Source organism: Balaenoptera physalus (assembly GCF_965194825.1).
Source record: "Balaenoptera physalus genome assembly, chromosome: 2".
Lineage (NCBI taxonomy): Eukaryota > Metazoa > Chordata > Mammalia > Artiodactyla > Balaenopteridae > Balaenoptera > Balaenoptera physalus.
In genome coordinates this window covers 89,855,652-89,877,957 of record NC_138883.1, presented here as the reverse complement: position 1 = coordinate 89,877,957, position 22,306 = coordinate 89,855,652, and the positions used below count along the sequence as shown (strand labels likewise).

General features: G+C 38.3%; 1 protein-coding gene across 2 annotated transcripts in view; it reads right to left on the bottom strand.

Annotated features, from left to right (window-relative positions):
- Window positions 1-21,671, bottom strand: part of TRPM7 (transient receptor potential cation channel subfamily M member 7) — a 110,204-nt gene extending 88,533 nt beyond the window's left edge. Inside the window, exon 1 of one of the 2 annotated variants that reach the window (XM_082452981.1) lies at window positions 21,446-21,671. In XM_082452981.1, the coding sequence (XP_082309107.1) occupies window positions 21,446-21,448 (3 nt within the window). In that variant the 5' untranslated portion in view covers window positions 21,449-21,671. The remainder of the gene's footprint in view (window positions 1-21,445) is intronic. The other variant, XM_082452982.1, reaches the window with a different exon arrangement.
- Window positions 21,672-22,306: the final 635 nt, after the last annotated feature.

The window sequence follows — 22,306 nt, the reverse complement described above, 5'->3', positions numbered from 1 at the left end:
CATCACATACTGAGATAGGTGAAACTCCATAAATTCGGACTAAGTAGATTGAAGATCTTGAGCTTCAACCTCCAAATAATATATATATTAGACATATAGATAAATATTAGATATCTAATATATCTATAGATATTAGATATATATTAAATATAGATATTAGCAGGCTCTCTCTCTCTCAAAATCTCTCCCCCCCCATCACCCTCTCTCTTACCAGTACAGTACAAAACGGAAGAGCCTGTATTCCAAAAAGAAACCTCTAGGGAATTCCCTGGGGGTCCATTGGTTAGGATTCTGTGCTTCCACTGCAGGGGGGCATGGGTTTGATCCCTGGTTGGGGAACTAAGATCCTGCAAGCCACCACCTTCTTTTTCTAACTAAAGTCTGGTAGTATTCCTTTGAAGAATCTGCTTCCCTACATACTCCTCAGGGGGGGAAAAAAAAAAGGAATCTCTCCAGCTTTACTGTACTAGGAATACACCTAGCAAACCCAACCCTGATTCAATCCAATTCCCCACCTATTCCATAACTGCCTATATTAATATGACTACAGAAAAAAACAAACAAAACAACACCCTCTGGTTTGACTTTAAAACCATGACCACAAACCTCAAATGTCCCTGTCCCTTAATGATGCCCAACAGTCACACCATATTTCCCTGGTCCATTTTCTCATTCTTCTGTATGATTTCACACCATCTCCTCCTCTCCTCAAACCTCCACCCCTCCTTCACCATTCTTACTCTCAACTGATGACCTACTTCCCATTTCACTCAGAAAATTGAGCAGCAAGAAGAGAACTTCTACAAATTTCTACCACATCTGTCCACCAATGAGTATCTATACCCACACATTCTGCCTTCCTTCCTGTGACTGACTGTGTTCCTATTTAAGTCTAATCACTCCTCTCGTGCTCTAGACCCCATACCCTTACTAACTCTCCACCAGTTCTCCCTGATTTTTTTCCCCTTCTTTATTAACTTATTCCTATCAGCACGCAACATGCTATTATTCTGCCCATTCTAAACACAACAAACTTTGCATGACTCCACTTGCTCCTCAAGCTAACACATAATGTTTCTGCTTCCATCTACAGTAAAGATCATTGGAAAAAGTGTTTCCCTCTTTTCTTCTCCTCCTACACTTTCTAAAACCCACTCCAGTCAGACTTTCAAGGCAAGCACTCCCCTGAAATAAGTTTCAACAAGATCACCGATGATTTTCTCTAAATCCAAAGGTCAACTTTCAGGACTCACCTTCATTGATATATCAGCAGCATTTAACAAAATCAATCATTCTCATCTTCTTAAAACATTTTCATCAGTTAGTTTGATTTTCTTCCCTTCACTGGCCACTCCATTTATATCCTTGCTGACTTCTCTTCTCCTCAATCTTTAGACTTCTTTTTTCCAATTATATTCACTCAGACTTTGGACTTCTTTTTTCCGGTTATATTCACTCAGACTTTGGACTTTTTTCCAGTTATATTCACTCTTCTAGTGCTCACATCCACTTGCCATCAATACACTGGATGACTCTCTAATTTGCATTTCCATGTCAGATTTTTCTCTGAACTCCATGCTCACATATCCAACTGCCTACTTAACAGTTTCATTTTGATGTCTAACAGGCATCTCAAATGTAACATGGCCAAAACTGAGCTCATCTTTCACCCAAATACTATTTCTCATAAAGTCTTCCCCAGCTCAGTAAATGGTAACTCGATTCTTCCAGTTGTATTCTTTCTTTTCTTTTAAAAGCAAAAATCTTTTTTTTTTTTTTTTGGCTGCGTGGCATGCAGGATCTTAGTTCCCCAACCAGGGATTGAACCTGTGCCCCCTGCAGTGGAAGTGTGGAGTCTTAACCACTGGACCGCCAGGGAAGTCCCTTAAGGCAAAAATTTTAATGTCATCCTTGATTTCCTCTTTTTATGTACTTCATATATAATCCCAAGGCAAAACCTGTCAGCTTGCCTTCAAAACATATCCAATATCCAACCACTTCTCACACCTCCACTGCTACTATTCTGGCCCAAGCCATCATCACCTCTTGCCTGGCTTACTGCAGAAACCACTCATGCCACCCTTGCCAAAAGAAATAAAATAATCTTTTAAAAAATTTTTATTTTATTTATTTATTTTTGCCCATGCCACACAGCATGTGGGATCTTAGTTCCCCGACCAGGGATCGAACCCATGGCCCCTGCAATGGAAGTGCAGTCTTAACCACTGGACCACCAGGGAAGTCCCTAAAGTAATCCTTTTAAAATATGTCATTATGTCACTTCTCTGCTCAAAACTCTCCAATATTTTCACATTTTACTCAAAGAAGTTTTATAAAAGCCAAAGTCCTTACAATAATCTTTAAGGTCCTAGTGCTCTGCATCTCTGCATCCTGCCTCATTACTTTCATTCTATCACCTCCTTCAAGTCTTTGAGCAAATGTCACCTTCTCAATGAGACTTACACTATTTAGGAATGCAATCTCCATCACCCCCTACTCCCTTATGCACCAGTAGAGCAATGGAACCATCCCCAGGATCACATTTAGAGCATTCTCCTGAGAACCAAAAGATCTGGCCATGTCAGTTAGACTGCTGGTATATTATTGCTATCCTGGCCCCTTCTCCCACTCCACAACCATAGTACACTGAAGGTAGGCAGAGCATCTGGACCTGAAGACATTTATTCATGTGACTTCTGCTTGTAACTTGAAAAAAATATCATTTGGTAGGCTTCTCTGACACATGATAACGTGAGGTTGAATTTCTACCAAAACCAACTTAACCTACTGCTTTAAACTCATGAAATTTTCATTATGCTCCTACTATTAAAAATGCAGGGTTTAGGGGTAGCACTAAAATTATACTGTGATTTATCATTTAAAGGGTTGCTTCTCTCTTCTAGAAAAAATTGGAACTGGTTTGGGAGGGATAAAACAGATTAGTGGTTGTACTTGCTGCTATATTTTTACTGGTTGTTAAAGCAAGCCAAAGATTTGTTTGGAATTTCTCCCTGTGAGCTTATTTGCAAACAAATGGCAATGACCGCAGCTCAGTCCCATGCTATGGTAATGAAGTCCACCAAAATCAGATTCTAGAACTAGACATTTAACATATGCAAATAACCTACTAAAATAATGGCAATATACATGCATGAGAAGCACTCAGATTACTCTGGTATGAATTACATATATATGTTTTTAACTAAATCATTTGCAGTTCATGAGCATACACCTAAAGCCTAAAATATGAATGAAAGATGGGCAAAAAGTGAAAACAACATGAACAAATTTATTAATTAACAGTGGACCTTTCTAAGGAGTTCTGTCAAAAGACAACTACTTGACAAAAGAGGAAAACGTCTCAGGGAGAACTTGGAAATATATGGGCATAGATAAATGCTATAAAATGCAAACTTGTACAATTCACATCTTCTTTTTTTTGTTTTTTTTAACCTCGTCTTTTTCTTGATAGGAAAACTAGAAAGAATAGAGTAGACTTAAACAACACTGTCAGTCAATTTCACCTAATGGAACTTATAAAATACTCCACCCAAAATAGCATATACTGATTTAGGACTTATTTGCAAATAAGATAAAGGACTCAGAAAACTCAACATTAAAAAAAAAAATCCAATTCACAAATGGGCAAAAGACATGGAGAGACATTTCACCAAAGAGAATATGCTTATTTTACCAAATAAGCATAAGAAAAGGTGCTCAACTTCACTGGTTATTAGGGAAATGCAAATTTAAAACTACAATGCAATACCACTTCACAACCACTAGAAGGGCTTTAATCAAAGGCTGACAATACCAAGTGTTGGCACGGATGTATAAACTGGAAGCTCATACTTTACTAGTCGGAATGCAGAATGGCATAAATACTTACAAAGGAAAAGTTTGGTTGTTTACTGAAGTGTTAAACATAAACTTACATATGACTCCAAGATTCCATTCTTAACTATCTTCCCCCAAAAAATGAAAACATGTCCACACAAAGACTTGTATTTGAATGTTCTAGAAACATTATTCATAATAACCAACGAAGTGATATATCCATACAATGATATATACTACTTAGCAATAAAGACGGACAAACTAAAGATAACATGCAACGCTGCTGGACCTCAAAAACATTATGGTAATGGGAAAAGCCAGATATAAGATATTATGATTTCATTTACATGAAATCTCTAGAAAGGCAAAACCATAGAAACAGTAAGTTTAGTAATTGCCTGGGGCTGAGAGTGAGAGCAGGGATAAACTGCAAACAAGTACAAGGGAACTTTGTGAGGTGTCTAAAAGTGGATTGTGGTGGTTATAAAACTAAGTTAATTTATTAAAAACCATCAAATGGGGAACTCCCTGGCAGTCCAATGGTTAGGACTCTGTGTTTTCACTGCCGAGAGCCTGGGTTCAATCCCTGGTTGGGGAACTAAGATCCCACGAGTTGCACAGTGTGGCCAAAAACAAACAAACAAAACAAAAAAAACCCCACCAAATGTGTATACTTACAAATGGCAAATTTTATAGTATGTGCATTATTCCAAAACAAAGCCGTTTAAAAGGCAGGGGAGAGTTACAAGACATGTAAAACAGAATGAGAAGATCAAACGTAAGTTTAATCAGAGTTCCAGAAAGAGAAAAGACAAAGTATGGGCAGAGACTTAGACATGAAAGTTACAAGACTGTCCAAAGTCACACAGCTAGTAATTTACCCTGACTCCAAAGCCTCTACTAGCTTTTTTTTTTAAGCTTTTTAAGAGAAATTTAAGGTAAGCATTTCAAAATCATTTGATGATATGCTTTAAATAAGCACCTTTCTTACATCTTTTTTGAAACCAATGAGTAGAAGTACATTAATTACTTTCAAAAGTGGAATTCCTATGTAATCATTATGTATATAATTTTCTGAACATGGATTAAAATAAAAAGAACAGAAGGCTAACATACCTCTCCTAAAAGGTATTGTTAATTGCTAACTACTGCTAACCAGTATTAGCTTTTCCCCTTTTCTTTCTCCAATTCCACTCCTCAGCAACAGTCTACCTGAAGCAACTCTAATTATAGCTATTCAAACCCAAGTGGCGATAGGGATGGAAGAATTATATCAATAGATTTCAAAATGACTGTTCTACAGCAACGAACTAATGCCCCAGTTAAGTCTAAATGCTGGCTTGCAAAACTTTGGATAGTTATTAATTGAAATACTCATAAAAGTGAATCACAGGTATATATACTTTTCATACCTTATGCCTTCCTATTAAATGTAAATATAAATATTTTCATTGACATTTTAATTTACATACGGAAGAAAAATGAATCCCAAGTAGCATTTAACATAAGGAATCATCAGAGCTCTCTTCAGGAAAATTAATCAGGGAGATAAGTAAAAGTAAGCTAGAGCCACCAGTCTTTTGGGGAGGGGCAATGGGAGCCTGGACTAGTAAAGGAATGGATACAACAGATAATTTCCAAATCCTTTATAATTTAACACGATGCCTTACAAAAAAATAAACACTACAGATCAATTATTAATATAGTCCTGGTTTCTCATCCTTTCTTCAAATTCACCTCTGCAATTATCTTTCCAACAACAGACAACTCATCAGCGCCCAAAGGAACACCCTTCCCCTTAAACTGATGCTTCCTTCAATTTCCCCGCTTCTTAGAGAAGTATGGCTATACTCTAAATGGGCAATCAGTAAATTTTTTCTATTAAGAGCCAGATGGTAAATATTTTAGGCTTTTTGAACCACATACTGTCTCCATCACATATTCTTTGTTTTGTTTTTACACCACTAAAAAATATAAGAACCATTCTCAGCTCAACGCCATACAGAACAGGCCTTGGCCAGATTTGGCATACATGACCTAGTTTGCCAACTCACGCTCTAAATCACACAAAACCTTCCCACAAAAAATCTCACCATTCCACTGAGTCAATTCAATCTAACAAGTATGTGCCAAGCCCTTCAGATTCTTCCCCTACACTGTTTCTTGGATATTACTAATGTCCCTTCTACCAGCCCTACAATCCCAAAAGATCCTTGTATTAAGAATTGCTTCCTAGAGGAGGAACCAAGATGGCGGAGTAGAAGGACATGCTCTCACTCCCTCTTGCGAGAACATCAAAATCACAACTAGCTGCTGGACAATCATCGACAGGAAGACACTGGAACTCACCAAAAAAAATACCCACATCCAAAGACAAAGGAGAAGCCACAATAAGACGGTAGGAGGGGTGCAATCACAGAAAAATCAAATCCCATAACTGGTGGGTGGGTGACTCACAGACTGGTAAACACTTATACCACAGAAGTCCACCCACTGGACTGAAGGTTCTGAGCCCCACGTCAGGCTTCCCAACCTGGGGGTCTGGCAACGGGAGGAAGAAATCCTAGAGAATCAGACTTTGAGGCCTAGGGGGAATTGATTGTAGGACTTTGACAGGACTGGGGGAAACAGAGACCCCACTCTTGGAGGGCATACACAAAGTAGTGGGTGCATCGGGACCCAGGGGAAGGAGCAGTGACCCCGGGGGAGACTGAACCAGACCTACCTGCTAGTATTGGAGGGTCTCCTGCAGAGGCAGGGGTGGCTCTGTTTCACCATGGGAACAAGGACACTGGCAGCAGAAGTTCTGGGAAGTACTCCTTGGTGTGAGCCCTCCCAGAGTCTGTCATCAGCCCCACCAAAGAGCCCAGGTAGGCTCCAAGGTTGGGTTGCCTCAGGCCAAACAACCAACAGGGAGGGAACCCAGCCCCACCCATCAACAGTCAAGTGGATTAAAGTTTTACTGAACTCTGCCCACCAGAGCAACAGTCAGCTCTACCCATCACCAGTCCCTCCCATCAAGCCTCTTAGATAGCTTCATCCACCAGAGAGCAGACAGCAGAAGCAAGAAGAACTACAATCCTGCAGCCTGTGGAACAAAAACCACATGCACAGAAAGATAGACAAGATGAAAAGGCAGAGGGCTATGTACCAGATGACGGAACAAAACCCCAGAAAAACAACTAAATGAAGTGGAGATAGGCAACCTTCCAGAAAAAGAATTCAGAAGAATGATAGTGAAGATGATCCAGAACCTTGGAAAAAGAATGGAGGCAAAGATCGAGAAGATGCAAGAAATATTTAACAAAGATCTAGAAGAATTAAAGAACAAACAAAGAGACATGAAAAATACAATAACTGAAATGAAAGCTAAACTAGAAGGAATCAATAGCAGAATAACTGAGACAGAAGAATGGTTAAGTGACCTGGAAGACAGAATGGTGGAATTCACTGCTGCGGAACAAACTAAAGAAAAAAAAAGAAAAGAAATGAAGACAGCCTAAGAGACCACTGGGACAACATTAAATGCAACAACATTCACCTTATAGGGGTCCCAGAAAGAGGATAGAGAGAGAAAGGACCTGAGAAAATATTTGAAGAGATTATAGTCGAAAACTTCCCTAACATGGGAAAGGAAATAGCCACCCAAGTCAAGGAAGTGCAGTGAGTCCCATACAGGATAAACCCAAGGAGAAACATGCAATATACGCAAATCAATCAATGTGATAAACCATATTAACAAACTGAAGAATAAAAACCATACGATCATCTTAGTAGATGCAGAAAAAGCTTTTGACAAAATTCAACACCCATTTATGATACAAACTCTCCAGAAAGTGGGCATAGAGGGAACCTACCTCAACATAATAAAGGCCATATATGACAAACCCACAGCAAACATCATTCTCAATGGTGAAAAACTGAAAGCATTTCCTCTAAGACCAGGAAAAAGACAAGGATGTCCACTCGCACCACTATTATTCAACATAGTTTGGGAAGTCCCAGCCACGGCAATCAGAGAAGAAAAAGAAATAAAAGGAATACAAATTGGAAAAGAAAAAGTAAAACTGCCACTGTTTGCAGATAACATCATACTATACATAGAGAATCCTAAAAATGCCACCAGAAAACTACTAGAGCTAATCAATGAATTTGGTAAAGTTACAGGATACAAAATTAATGCACAGAAATCTCTTGCATTCCTGTACACTAATGATGAAAAATCTGAAAGAGAAATTATGGAAGCACTCCCATTTACCACTGCAACAAAAAGAATAAAATACCTAGGAATAAACCTACCTAGGGAGACAAAAGAACTGTATGCAGAAAACTATAAGACACTGATGAAAGAAATTAAAGATGATACCAACAGATGGAGAGATATACCATGTTCTTGGATTGGAAGGATCAATATTGTGAAAATGACTATACTACCCAAAGCAATCTACAGATTCAATGCAATCCCTATCAAATTACCAATGGCATTTTTTACAGAACTAGAACAAAAAATCTTAAAATCTGTATGGAGACACAAAAGACCCCGAATAGTCAAAGCAGTCTTGAGGGGAAAAAACGGAGCTGGAGGAATCAGACTTCCTGACTTCACACTATACTACAAAGCTACAGTAATCAAGACAATATGGTACTGGCTCAAAAACAGAAACATAGATCAATGGAACAAGATAGAAAGCCCAGAGATAAACCTATGCACTTATTGTCAACTAATCTATGACAAAGTAGGCAAGGATATACAATGGAGAAAAGACAGTCTCTTCAAAAAATGGTGCTGGGAAAACTGGACAGCTACATGTAAAAGAAAGAAATTAGAACACTCCCTAACACCATACACAAAAATAAACTCAAAATGGATTCCAGACCTAAATGTAAGGCCGGACACTATAAAACTCCTAGAGGAAAACACAGGAAGAACACTCTTGGACATAAATCACAGCAAGATCTTTTTTGATCCACCTCCTAGAGTAATGGAAATAAAAACAAAAATAAACAAATGGGACCTAATGAAACTTCAAAGCTTTTGCACAGCAACAGAAACCAGAAACAAGACGAAAAGACAACCCTCAGAATGGGAGAAAATATTCGCAAACGAATCAACAGACAATGGATTACTCTCCAAAATATATAAACAGCTCATGCAGCTCAATATTAAAGAAACAAACAACCCAATCCAAAAATGGGCAAAAGACCTAAATAGACATTTCTCCAAAGAAGACATACAGATGACCAAGAAGCACATGAAAAGCTGCTCAACATCACTAATCAGAGAAATGCAAATCAAAACTACAATGAGGTATCACCTCACCCCAGTTAGAACGGGCATCATCAGAAAATGTACAAACAACAAATGCTGGAGAGGGTGTGGAGAAAAGGGAACCCTCTTGCACTGCTGGTGGGAATGTAAACTGATACAGCCACTCTGGAGAACAGTATGGAGGTTCCTTAAAAAACCGAAAACAGAATTACCATATGATCCAGCAATCCCACTACTGGGCATATACCCAGAGAAAACCATAATTCAAAAAGACACATGCACCCCAATGTTCACTGCAGCACTATTTACAATAGCCAGGTCATGGAAGCAACCTAAATGCCCATCGACAGACAAATGGATAAAGAAGTTGTGGTACATATATACAATGGAATATTACTCAGCCCTAAAAAGGAAAGAAATTGAGTCATTTGTTGAGACGTGGATGGATCTAGAGACTGTCATACAGAGTGAAGTAAGTCAGAAAGAGAAAAACGAATATCGTATATTATCGTATATTAATGTATGTATAATGTATTCCATGTATGTGGAACCTAGAATAATGGTACAGATGAACCAGTTTGCAGGGCAGAAGTTGAGACACAGATGTAGAGAACAAACGTATGGACACCAAGGGAGGAAAACCGTGGTGGGGTGGGGATGGTGGTGTGCTGAATTGGGCGATTGGGATTGACATGTATATGCTGATGTGTATAAAATGATGACTAGTAAGAACCTGCAGTGTGAAAAAACAAACAAAAAAAACAACTAATACTAAACTCTCTTTGGGTTATTTGTATGGAAATATGTTAATATAAATGTTTCAGACATTACATAAAATTTCTAAAAATCTTATATGTTCTGGTATAATGTTATAAATCATAATTCTAGTTATTACTTTAAAATGTATATCTCAGAAATAACTAAATTTCCTTGTCAATTGAATTATTATGAACTTTCGTCATATCTTTAACCGTGGTCATTTTTAAGTCTTTTGTCATTTACAGACAGTTCTGGGTGTACTCTGATGCTTTTGCAAATATGTTCCTATAAAAGGGTTTCATCTTCAAGGAATTCATGGAAAAGACTCTGAGAAGTACAGGTTTCTGGTAACTGACTATACTGCTGAACTGAATGAATAAGCATTTTCAGAACTCTAACGGAAAACTGATGAATTCATAAAAGTGCTAACAAAAGATCAAGATAAAAAAAATATTAATTACATGGGACTGAGTGAACTGATGAGGATGATTATATTTTTGTGACTTTCTGTTTGAATTAAAAAAAAAATCCCACAAGGACTCAGAGGCAAAAAATATACAAATCAATTTTCACTGCAAAGTAAAGAAGCTGTTACAGTGGAGGATTACTGGATTGAATGTCAATATTATGACATAGTATGAGTGTGTTTTGTGTTTGGTAATTGCAATCATTGTTGCTTTTCTTATGGTCAAAAATAAATAAATAAATAAATATAAATAAAAATATTTTTAAAGAAAAAAAAAAGTTGCTTTCTAATGAGGAGAAAAAAGAGGTGGGGCTAAAGAGTTTTAGATGTACATTAACAAAGTTATTTTTCCTGCAGGTTTCCTACACCTGATAGTCACATATCCCAGCTGATAATTGCAAATCCTTCCCAATGATTGGTTTCTGCAATTTTTGAAATTCTGAGTTTCTGCTCTGCCATCCGGTATCCAATCAAATGTACCCTGGATTATAAATATATATATTTATATTCTTGATTTTATACTTCTTTTGCTAGACTGCATTACTGAATTTTACCAAAAGGTGGCACACTACAAACACAAATCTGAAAATTCCTAAACTTAAATGCTCTAGGTAAAGTAAAAACTAACTATATCCACAAAACGTTAGCAAAAGAGGGAAACTTAGGGATCACTTTGTGATCTTCAGTGGTTAAAGAGAACAGATTCTGGAGTCAGATTAACCTGTTAGAATTCTAGCTTTGTTGTTTATACTGTCAGTGCAACCTTAAGCAAGTTTCTGAACTTGTATCCTCACCTATAATATAAAAAAATAACAGTACCTAACTCACAATGTTGCTTTGAAGACTATGATCCGTGTTTTAGCAAAATGCCGCACACAGTCATATTTCACAATTCTTCAAAATTCAGTTATAAATTCTTCCTATCTGTCTCATAGCAATAAGGGGCACATATGCTATAAATAAACCTTCTAACCACATAATACTCTTCAAACAAGTCAGTAATAGCACATCCTTCTTGCCTATATGCTGATAGCAAAAACTGGGGGAAAAAAAGATTGCTTTAAAAATTCTACTTCAAGGTAACGTGAAAATCAATCTATTTTTACAACTAAATACACTCTATGGTTCTATATATTAATATTAGAAAGGAGCTTCCACCTATGGAGGTTCTACTGGATTAACCCTCCCACAGATAACCATAAACTCTGGACAAAATAAAAATTTAAAAAAAAAAACTACTTAATGGCACTGGAGAGGCAACCAAAAGCAAGCAGAAATCAGATGAAGTCTGTACTTAGGATAAAGGAACAGCACTGAGTGAGTTTCCCATTTTTTGCCTAAGACAGGCCCCACTCCACACCTACTAAGTAGCTAAAACTCCAATAGAAATCCCACAGTCTTACTCGCTTGAAGAACCAGAATAGCAACTTCAAGGTGACAACAGCAGCTGGAAAGTGATGGAAAAAGTGACTCTGCAAAGGACAGAGTCACAGAAAGGGAACCTTAAATGCTGCACATTAACTCTGCTCAAATCTAGCTGACCCATGAAGTAGGTATACATGGGGCAGATTTCAAGCATGTCAGTTAAGAATAAAATAACTGAACAGATATTTTTGCTGCCCACTGAAGGAGACATAATTTGGAATTTGAGTACAGTCAAGTTAATCAACTACTATCCTAGTCTGCTTTGACTGCTGTTAACAAATACTGGAAGACTTAACTTTGGTTTTCAACAACCAAAATTCATTTTCTCAGTTCTAGAGACTGGAATCCAAGATCAAGGTGTTAGTAAGGTCTGTGTCTGGTGAGAGCCCCCTCCTTGGGTTGCAGACAGCTGTCTTTTCACTGTGTCGAGGAGAGGGAGCAAGCTCTCTGGTCTCTTCGTATAAGGACCCTACCTTCATGACCTCATCTAACTCTAATTACCTCCACAAAGCACCATCTGTAAATACCATCAACACTAAATTCTGGGAGGACACAAACATTCAGTCCATAACAACTACTTTAAAAAACAAAAGGAGTAGTCTTCAGAGGACTATAACAGAATCCAGAGTCTCTCCAAGTTAACATTCACAGCACCTATGATAACAATCCAAAATTACTAGATATAAGAAGAAACAGGAAAATGTGACCCATACTCAAGACAAAAGGCAATCAAATTAAAAGGAAGTTTGCCTACTAATAAAATGCAGTAGCTTAAAAAAGTTAAATGACACTACAGATTTAGAAATTTTGAGTTATATGATAATTTTGTACAAAGGTCAACATGCCTGCCAGCAACAGCACAATGACAAAGAAAAATTAAGGTTAGCCTGAAGCAAAATGTTGAAAACAGCTGGCACTCTTTGACTTCCTCTGTCAGAGTCCAATTTATTTGATCTCCTGGCACTCCTACAGGCCCTTAACGCTAGAGTTCTGCTCTTGTGCTTAATTGGCTGCCAACCACTTAACTAATTAATAATTAGATATTACTAATAATTCAAATGTGAACCCTCTGAACAGGTTTTAAAGACACTGTTGAAAAGCTTCTGTGGAATGATAAACAGTTGGGAAAGTTTTATATATTAAAAAATAAACAGAATCAGATTCAGACCATGACTATGTTTGTAAAAAGTCCAACTACTACAACCCATCTTATTTTCTGTTGGTTTTGCTGTCCTGCTGACCTCGTGGAGATTGCTACCCTGACTGCTTACCAGCCCAATACTGCCCTCAATTTAAGGGATAGAAAATGTTTGATAAAGATAAGTATGAGCAGTTGCCATCATGCCATACTTTGGAGCCCAAGATATTAAATAACTGAAGACTAGACATTGAGTCTAAAAAGTGACCAACCTCAATTTAGCTCAAACAGCAGTAATTTTTTCCTCAGGTATTCTAGATAAAGTCTTACCCAGAATAATTCATTTTTACCATAAAGAATTATTATTAAAATGAAAAGGGATCAAAATTCATCATTTTAGGAGAAAAAAAGATAAGTATGTTGGCAAAAAAAAAAAAAAATTTAAATTTCTTACACGAACTCAAGAAATTTTACCAGACTGCTAAGATTGCTAAAAAATCCAAATAAATATATTGACACAAAAGACAAACAGAACAACTGAGTAAATCACTTAGAAACTTGCACTTAAGGAAACTTGGTGTGTGACAGACACAGCAATACAAATCAGGAGATAATACCAATATACTATATGTATATGAACTATCACACTAGAATTCAAAATGAATAGTAGACGGGTTAAAGTCGTAACTTTAAAACTACTACCAAAAAATCAATAACTTTATGACCTCAAGATAAGAAAAAGCACATGCTATAAAGAAAATACTGATAAATTATTGCACTAAAATTAAAAACCAATGTACACCAACAACCTAAAAGTAAGTAAATAGCCCACCATTAACAAAGTAAAAATTTTAAAAGCTAGAGACTGAAGAAGGTATTTGTAGCTTATAAAACAAAAACAAACAAAAAAAACAAAACAAAAATTAGTATCCAGAATACATAAAGAGCTTCTAGAAGTAAATAATAAAAAAGAAAAAGATAATCCATTAGAAAACTGAGCAAAGCAATTCATCAGAGAGGAGGTAACCACAGCCAAAAACTTGTAACCTGAAATGATACACAACATTATCGATGGACAGGGACATGCAAATTAAAACAATGAGGAACTACTACACATTCATCAATCTGGCAAAATAAAAGAACCTCATCAATTAAGTGCTGGCAAAGATGTTGGGGGGAAAAAAAAGAATTCTCATATATTTCTAGAGGGAGTGGACACTGCACAACTACTTTGGTCAACACTTTGGCAATATCTACAAAGATGAAGATGCACCTACCCTATGACCCAGCAATTCTACGTCTAGATATGTACTTCCTAGAAAAATTCTCACGTGTGTACATAAGATGATACATACAAGAATGTTACATCACTATTTGTAAAAAAACTGGAAACAACCTAAATGCCCAGTAACTGTAAAATGGACAACATACAGCATATTCCTATAATGGAATAATATATAGCAGCTGAAAGGGATAAACTAAACCTTACATGTATCAACATGAATTAATCTCCAAAATTGAATGTTCATTAAAAAGAAAAAAAAGGAAAAAACAAAGCTATAAGGATACACTGTTCAGCACAGGAAATATATCCTGTATTTTAAAATAACTTTATTTTTTAAATATCTTTATTGAAGTATAATTGCTTTACAATGTTGTGTTAGTTTCTGTTGTACAACAAAGTGGATCAGACATAAGTGTACAGATATCCCCATATCCCCTGCCTTATAATAACTGTAAATGGAGTATAATCTATAAAAATATTGAATCACTATGTTGTACACCTGAAACTAATATTGTAACTCAATTATATTTCAATAAAAAAAAGAAAAAAAAATCCATAAAAAGATGTACATCATTTTATATATATCAAACGTAGAAATACCAGAAGACCACTATATAGTATACATACTCTAGGTAACAACATTACAAAAGCATCCAAAGGAACAATAAAGGCTAAATTTAGGATAGAAGCTATGTCTGAAAAAGTGGAAAGTGGAATGGGATTTTGATGGGGTACATCAAATTTTGTCTGTAATATTTTATTTCTTAAGCTGGGTGATAAGCACTGTCTGCTATATTATGATCTACACACTTATACATCTGAATTCCATAACAAAAAAAACTACCAAAGAACTCAAATTATATACATTTATTTTAAAATATTATGTACTTTCAGTCAAATAGTACAATTTAAATTCTGCACTTTTTTCCCTGGCTCCTTATTACCTAATAAAATATTTTTTCAAAAGCAACAGAATCTGTTGAATTAAATGGATCTATCACATATACCTAATTCAATGACCATTGATTGATATGTTTTCAGATGATGCCACAAAAATTGATCTGAAAAAGAGAAATCTAAAGAAGTATTGGACATTCTCTATTACAAATCTTGAGCCTTCATATTGGAGTAAACCATAACAACCTCTTCTCTGTCCCTGAGTAGTGTGATGATACTTTGCTGATAACACTCATTATAAGCATCTATGGTTTTTATTAACCAGTTCTACCTATAACAAAATCTATTTAGTTTAGTTAATGACTTTTCCAATCTATTAAGGATCCCCTCAGAATAGTAAATCTCTGCACTTCGTCAAAATACCATGTATACAACTGAGTTATAAATAACCTATCCTAAAGTTATTACATAGAAATTTGGTAGTAAAGGAAATTCTACTAAGCTTTATAGCATTTAAAGAAAATATGGTATGACAAAATTTTTTTAAAGGTGACATTTTTTTAAATGACCTTAACTTTTTTACTTAACAGTTAACACCTGTCATCTGACATCTCGCTAATATACATGCCCCTGAATATCAAGATCCTTCTCCAGGTTTCTATAATTTGGCAAGTCAACACCTACTCTTCCACTTAACAGCCTTATGACCTTTCGTGAGTGTTTCTGCTTCTCTGTTCTTTATATAAATCATGGAGAGTGAAAAAAGTGTCTACTTCATAATGGAGTCTTGAGAGTGATATATGTAATTGATATATGTAAAGCATTTAGAACAATGGCCACAAAATGCTAATACATGTCAGCTAATATTGTGAAAATTTGTCTGAAGTCTATAACACACTTTGTTTAGTCAGGAGTACCTTCTGGGTAGAGCACCTTCCAGGTACTGGGTATGGTAAATTATACTCAAAAACAAGGAAGACCGCTAGTTCACATACTGAAAGGTAATTTACAGTCTTATCTTCCTATTCTAGTTAATGTTTCTCCAGTCTCCTCCTTACAGTAATAGTCTGCTTCCCAGATAACTTTCCTTCTATGATTCCTAATGTACTACCAAACTGTCAGAGAAAAGTAGGTAACTAAGCCTATTAAATTTCACTTTGCACATATTTTTCAACCAGTGAACTCTGGGCTTAAGGGTGCTATATTTCTGATAATGGCTTGGCTCAAAAGCTTTTTTTCTTTCTATGAGGAGTTGGGTTTCCAAAGGTTGAAGTTTTCAGAAGTCTGGCAGCTGGGATAGTTGAGGTGTTAAGTTATTACCATGTTTTCATGACGCAAGGAGGGACAAATAGTGTCTCACAGACTTTAATCCTAGTACTGCTCCTGAGGTGAAGTATAAAAAAGATTACCATCTGCCTTTCACAGAGTAACAGTGACGCTCATAAAAGAGTGTGACTTGGCAAAGATGCTTAGGTGAACAGGCAAGTCTGTCAATTTCAAAGAACTGCTTACCTCCATACACCAAAATTTCTTCAACAGGGTTCTAAAACCTTTAGGTAGTCAGGAAACTAAACACATATTCCCCCAAAAGATCCAGAGTAATTTTCTAAATCCTAGGTGAACCGAACCAAAGGGTCAACAAAATATCTAAAAGTAGTAACTTAATTCAAATTAAACCAACATTTTTATAAAGATAAACTAGAAGAGGTTCAATTCTCCAAGTCACACATTTCACTCATATTCAAACTAATCTAATAATTACAAAGCCCCTTCTAAAAGTGACACACATCTAAGTGTTTTTATACCGATTCATATAAATGACTCAGTTCAAATTCCCATAGATAGCCAAATGTTGCTCATGTTCTAAACTAATCTCAACTACTCTGAACTTTGCCTCCAGGCACCAGACTTAAAACAGGCATTTAAAGAACAATCTCTTAAAAAAAAATAAAATAAAATAACACTGTAAAATTTAATCATATGCTGAAAGGTTCCCCCAAAAAGAAAGGAGAAACAGAAACCCAGAGTGAAATAACTGAGCAATGGCAATAATCATCAATTGCTACTATTATGTGAATGTATGATGGGGAACTTCACAACTCAAAGATCAGGCAGCTGACAACACCAACCCACTGGCCAATCTTAACATCAAAAAAAAAGAAAAACAACCAGACAGCATGTGCCTCTTAATGTAATGCAATACAAAGTAAATAGCACTACCTGTGAAGCAGTCTTGCCAAAACATCAAACTAGAATCTCAGAGTCTTTAGATTAACCACTCGTTCACAGGAAATACAGAGGAGAAAGGAACATGTTACAGGATGCTATACGGATACATTCAACAAAATCCAAACTGTGGGAAATTCTACAGGGCAAATGATCTGGATTTTTTTTTTTCATTAAATAAATGTTAAATGACAAGACCAAAAAAAGGGGGGGAGGGGATACAAGAGACTGAGACTTATTTATCAACCAAATGCTGTGTGGACTTCTTTGGATCCTGATTCAAACAAACCAAATGGGAAAAAAAAACATGAGACAATTAAGGAAATATGCTGAATATTTAATGATATTAAAGAATTATTAATTTTAGGTGTGCTAATAGTACTATGGATGTGTTAAAGTTTTAGAGATACACATAACGAAGTACCTGTAGATGGAACATGTCTGGGATTTGCTTTTAAATTACCCAGTTGAGGAGGAATCAGAGGGATAATAGCAGAAACAATATTCACATGTTTCAAACTGTTGAAAAGGGTCATGGGTATATGGTGATTCATTTTACTATATCTTTGTATGTTTGAAATCTCCCACATTAGAATGTTAACGAAAGAGAATATCAGAGTACTGTATCAAAAATATCTATGGTTGGCAGAACTCTCAAACTTAAATTTTAGAAGTGTTTGCTTCAACAGACCTTCATTTAAAAATCAAAACCAGGGACTTCCCTGGTGGCAGAGTGGTTGGGAATCCGCCTGCCAATGCCTGAACAAGAGTTCAAGCCCTGGTCCGAGAGGATCCCACATGCCACGGAGCAGCTAAGCCCATGCGCCACAACTACTGAGCCTGCGCTCTAGAGCCCGCAAGCCACAACTGCTGAAGCCCACATGCCTAGAGCCCATGCTCCACAACAAGAGAGGCCACCGCAGTGAGAAGCCCGTGCACCGCAACGAAGAGTAGCCCCCTGCTCACCGCAACCAGAGAAAGCCCGCGCGCAGCCATGAAGACCCAATGCAGCTATAAATAAATTTGTAAAAAAAATAAAAATAAAAGCCAAAAACACAATTTTAAGTACTGCCTTTAAGTATTATATTTGCACATATTAAGTAATGACTTCAACTATTACATGTTTTCATTTTATGTCTGGTTCTTATTACTGACATTTGCTAACACACACACACACCTCCTCCAAAGGAACCAAGTTCTAAATATTCTAAATATTCTAACTCCTAAACATCTCAGTCAGTTCCTTCTTTTCTTCTACTACTTCTTTACTTCAAGCCCTAAATATTTTGGTCTTGTTACAGCCTCCTTATGGTCTCTCTTTTCAGCTTAAACACACACCAAGTCACCCTCCATACTGATTCCTTCAGTGGACCCCCTCATCTCCAGAATAAAATCCAAACTTCTTTGCATAACATACATTGCCCTCAGAAATCTGGTCCCTGCCTATCTTTATAACACTCCCAGACTAGTACCCCATATATCATCCCATACTCCACTCTTTCTAAACTACATACAGTACTCGTACAACAGATCTTAGGATAAACTATGGATGCTCTTCTCTCTTTTTTTTTTTTTTTGGCCGCACTGTGCAGCTTTCAGGATCTTAGCTCCCCGACCAGGGGTCAAACTCAGGCCCTCAGCAGTGAAAGCGCCAAGTCCTAAACACTGGACCAGGGATTTCCTTGGATGCTCTTCTCTTCTAAAGCTCAGTTCCCTTAGACTAAAACCACCAATACCAAATTCTACATACCTTCTATTTCCAAGTTAATTAATTCCTATTGCCTCTACGACACTCACTTCTCCTATAAGCTCCTTTGCAAGCCTACCCAGACTTTCCTTTCTCTCTCCCTGACTACCCTATACTTTCACAGTAATCTATGCAGTAATATCACACTACCTTTTTGCTTTTTGCATATCTATACTGCCCTTCAAGACAGAGTATCACAGAGCCTGCTAGACACTAAATGTTTGTTTTGTGATGTATGCATCTTCCATTGACAACAGACAGGTAGTTCTTTTATAAATAACTGGAATGTAAGTGGTTTGAAAGTGGGAAACTTGTCTAACACATCTTTGCCACTCCAGTGCTTGGAATATATTAAACACTAAGTGTTTACCAAATGAATGAAACAAATATTTCTAATAGCCATGGTTTTAAATTTTGTAACAAAATTTATTCCACTCCAGTTTACCCTGTGTTTCTTGGTATTTTATTTGTTTTGTGTTGTTTTTTGGTCTGTTGGCTGATTAGTTTTAAAGCAAAGACCTTAAACAAGAGCTTACAATAAGAATTATACATTGTAGCTACAACATACTTAGGGAAACTTTCAGGTCACAGTGTTGACCTTAAAGTTGAGGAGGCTCAACAAATTATCATTATTGGAAAACCTCAGTATTAGGTTATCCTAAGGTTTCACTGTAAGTTAATTGGAAATTGTAGGGAAAATCACAAAACTCAACAGCAGTCAGAACCCAAGCAACGTAAAAAATAAAATCAGATTCTTAATTTCAAATTTTAAAGTGAAAATTTCTCCCTGTAGAAACAACAATGCTGCATACAAACGTTGTTTCGGGGGCGGGGGGCGCATCTGCTAGAAAAATGGAAAGACAACAAACACAAGAGAAACTCTGACCACATCAATTTCTGAAGGCTAGATTTCAAAGTGTGTAGATAGCGACATTAAGAGGCTGGACTTAAGAACAACACCTGAGATAAGACTAAGAAATTGACTTTCACTAGAATGTCACTAGAAACAAAGTCATCTGGTTGCTTTAACCAAACAGTAGGAAGCAATGGCTTTTAAGATGATGAATCGTCTTCATTTCCATTTTCTAACGTATCTAAATTTTTTTTCTAAATACTTAAGTGGTATGTTCAAATGTATGCTATTTACCATCTAAAAAAAGGAAAACTAGACACATCACTGAACAGTATTAATGGTTTGCTTTTTTTTTAATGAAAGGCACTTTGATTCAACTTTCTCCCCGCCAAAATAGATTCCCTTAAAATCCACTTAAGTAATAAATGTTAAAATTTAGCGTCGGTAGAGGAACTTAACAAATCCTTCTTTTAAAAATTACGAAAAAAGGTAAAATGACGTTTTTATTGACTTTACATTACCGAAAAATGTGGGAAATAATGGAAAGGTGTACTGTTTATTCAAAGCATAACTACTTTCGTGGTTTCAATTTGTATGGTACCTGAATTAGATTCTAGAGAAAAGTAAACCTGCCAGACTCCAGCAGAGGGAGAATTGTTTGCATGAAGCATATCTAGTTCAACTACTGACCAGGAATACCTACCCGCTCTTCAAGTCTCTGATCTAAATGACTTTCTTTGTGAGAAATCTTCTAATTTTATTCCTGCCCTTAACAAAAACCTCTATCAAAAGGTGAAATGCGCCGCATCCCTCTCGCAACTTTGGTTTAAAACACGACCAACCGTTCTCTAGTGCAACGAATGAGGCGGTTCGACATAAATCCAGACAACACATCACCTCGGTACCTACAGCAGCGCCCCAATAAAACCCTTAATTCTTGCTAAAGAAAATTCCAAACCAGATCTAGCGTCAATATCGTCTAATCGCTCCTCTTGGGCTCCAGAGGAAAATGTACCTGTGGAGTACACGCTGCGCAGCAAACAAGGCACAGCTCCAAAGCCGTATCCTCTATCCCGTTTTTGCTCCCTCTCAGCCCTCCCTCCGCTTTCATGCAGAACTTGAGCAGAGCATTTGGCTGCCTTATCTGCCAGCAACAAGCGCCAGGAGGAACGCGCTCCTGGGAGATGCGGAGCTTGCAGGCTGAGCGCTGCCTCTGGCGCGCTGCGGCCGCTCCGCTCAGCCAGGTCCTCTGCGGCTCCCGCCTCTGCCGGCCCGAAGAGCCCTCGCCTGAGCCCGGGCTCCGCTCAGGGGATTCCCGCGACGAGGTGTCGCGCCAGATTTGCTACCTGCTTCCTGCTCCTCACCCGCGAAAGAACTGCACTCCCGTCCCGCCAGGGCAAGTCCGGAAGCCTCAAGGGAAACCGGCGGTCCATAGCCCCAGAAAGAGCGGCTCCGCGCACACACTTGCCAGCCGAGTCCTCCCCCTTCCCTGCCCGCAACCCCCAGGGCCATTCCCCCGCCGGGGCCTGCGTGGGTCCAGTACCATTCTCCTCACGGGGCGGACTCCGGAAGGGTAGCAACTCCACCTCCTCCTCCTCCGCGGCCTGTAGCCATCTATCGGGAAGCGTCTCCGGAGGCGGCAGCAGAGGCCGCCGGACAAGGACAGCCCAGGGAAACCTTCTCAGAACTAACTCAGCTCCGGCGCTAGCAGCAGAAACTGAGTCTTTCATAATTGTGCGACCAACTCCGCCGGGTGACTGGCCACAGGGACGCGCCCGCGCCCGCCTCCGCCGGCGACGGGGCTGGAGACGTACCACGTGAGGGGCGCGTCGTGTGCGTAGCCGCCCGCGGGCCGGGTCACGTGAGGGGCGCGCGCTCCCTCACTTCCAGGCCGCCTCCCTGCGCGCCGCGCGCACGCGTCGGGCACGAGCACTCCCAGTCCCAGCGCCTCGGGTCTGCCGAGTTGGGTGGGGTGTTCTCTCCAGATCTCCGTGGGATACCTAGGCGGGACTTGCACAAACATCTCCCTCAGCTCGAGGAGTGGAACTTAAGGAAGCGATAGTTGAGAGTTAAGGTTTCAGGCGCCTGGGATCCCGCCGGGAGTTGTGGCGTGGTCTCGTCTCCGCTAACTGGGCCTGGCGTCTGCCTGCGCTCTGGAGCAGCGTTTCCCAGCCCCGTAGCTGTGCCTCAGCGAGGGTGGAGGCCTTCCATGTTGCTGTCTCCTAGTCCAAAATGGAAAATTATCTCGACCCAAATCATGTTCTTCCTCTAGCTTCCCGTTTGTGCCAGCAAAAATTCTTCTGGCTTTAACTGTGGGCACTAGCCTTTCCCTCCAGAGATATCTCCCACCGGCGCGGACACACCACACACCTGAACCAAAGACTGTGGCTTTTCTGTCTTTCCT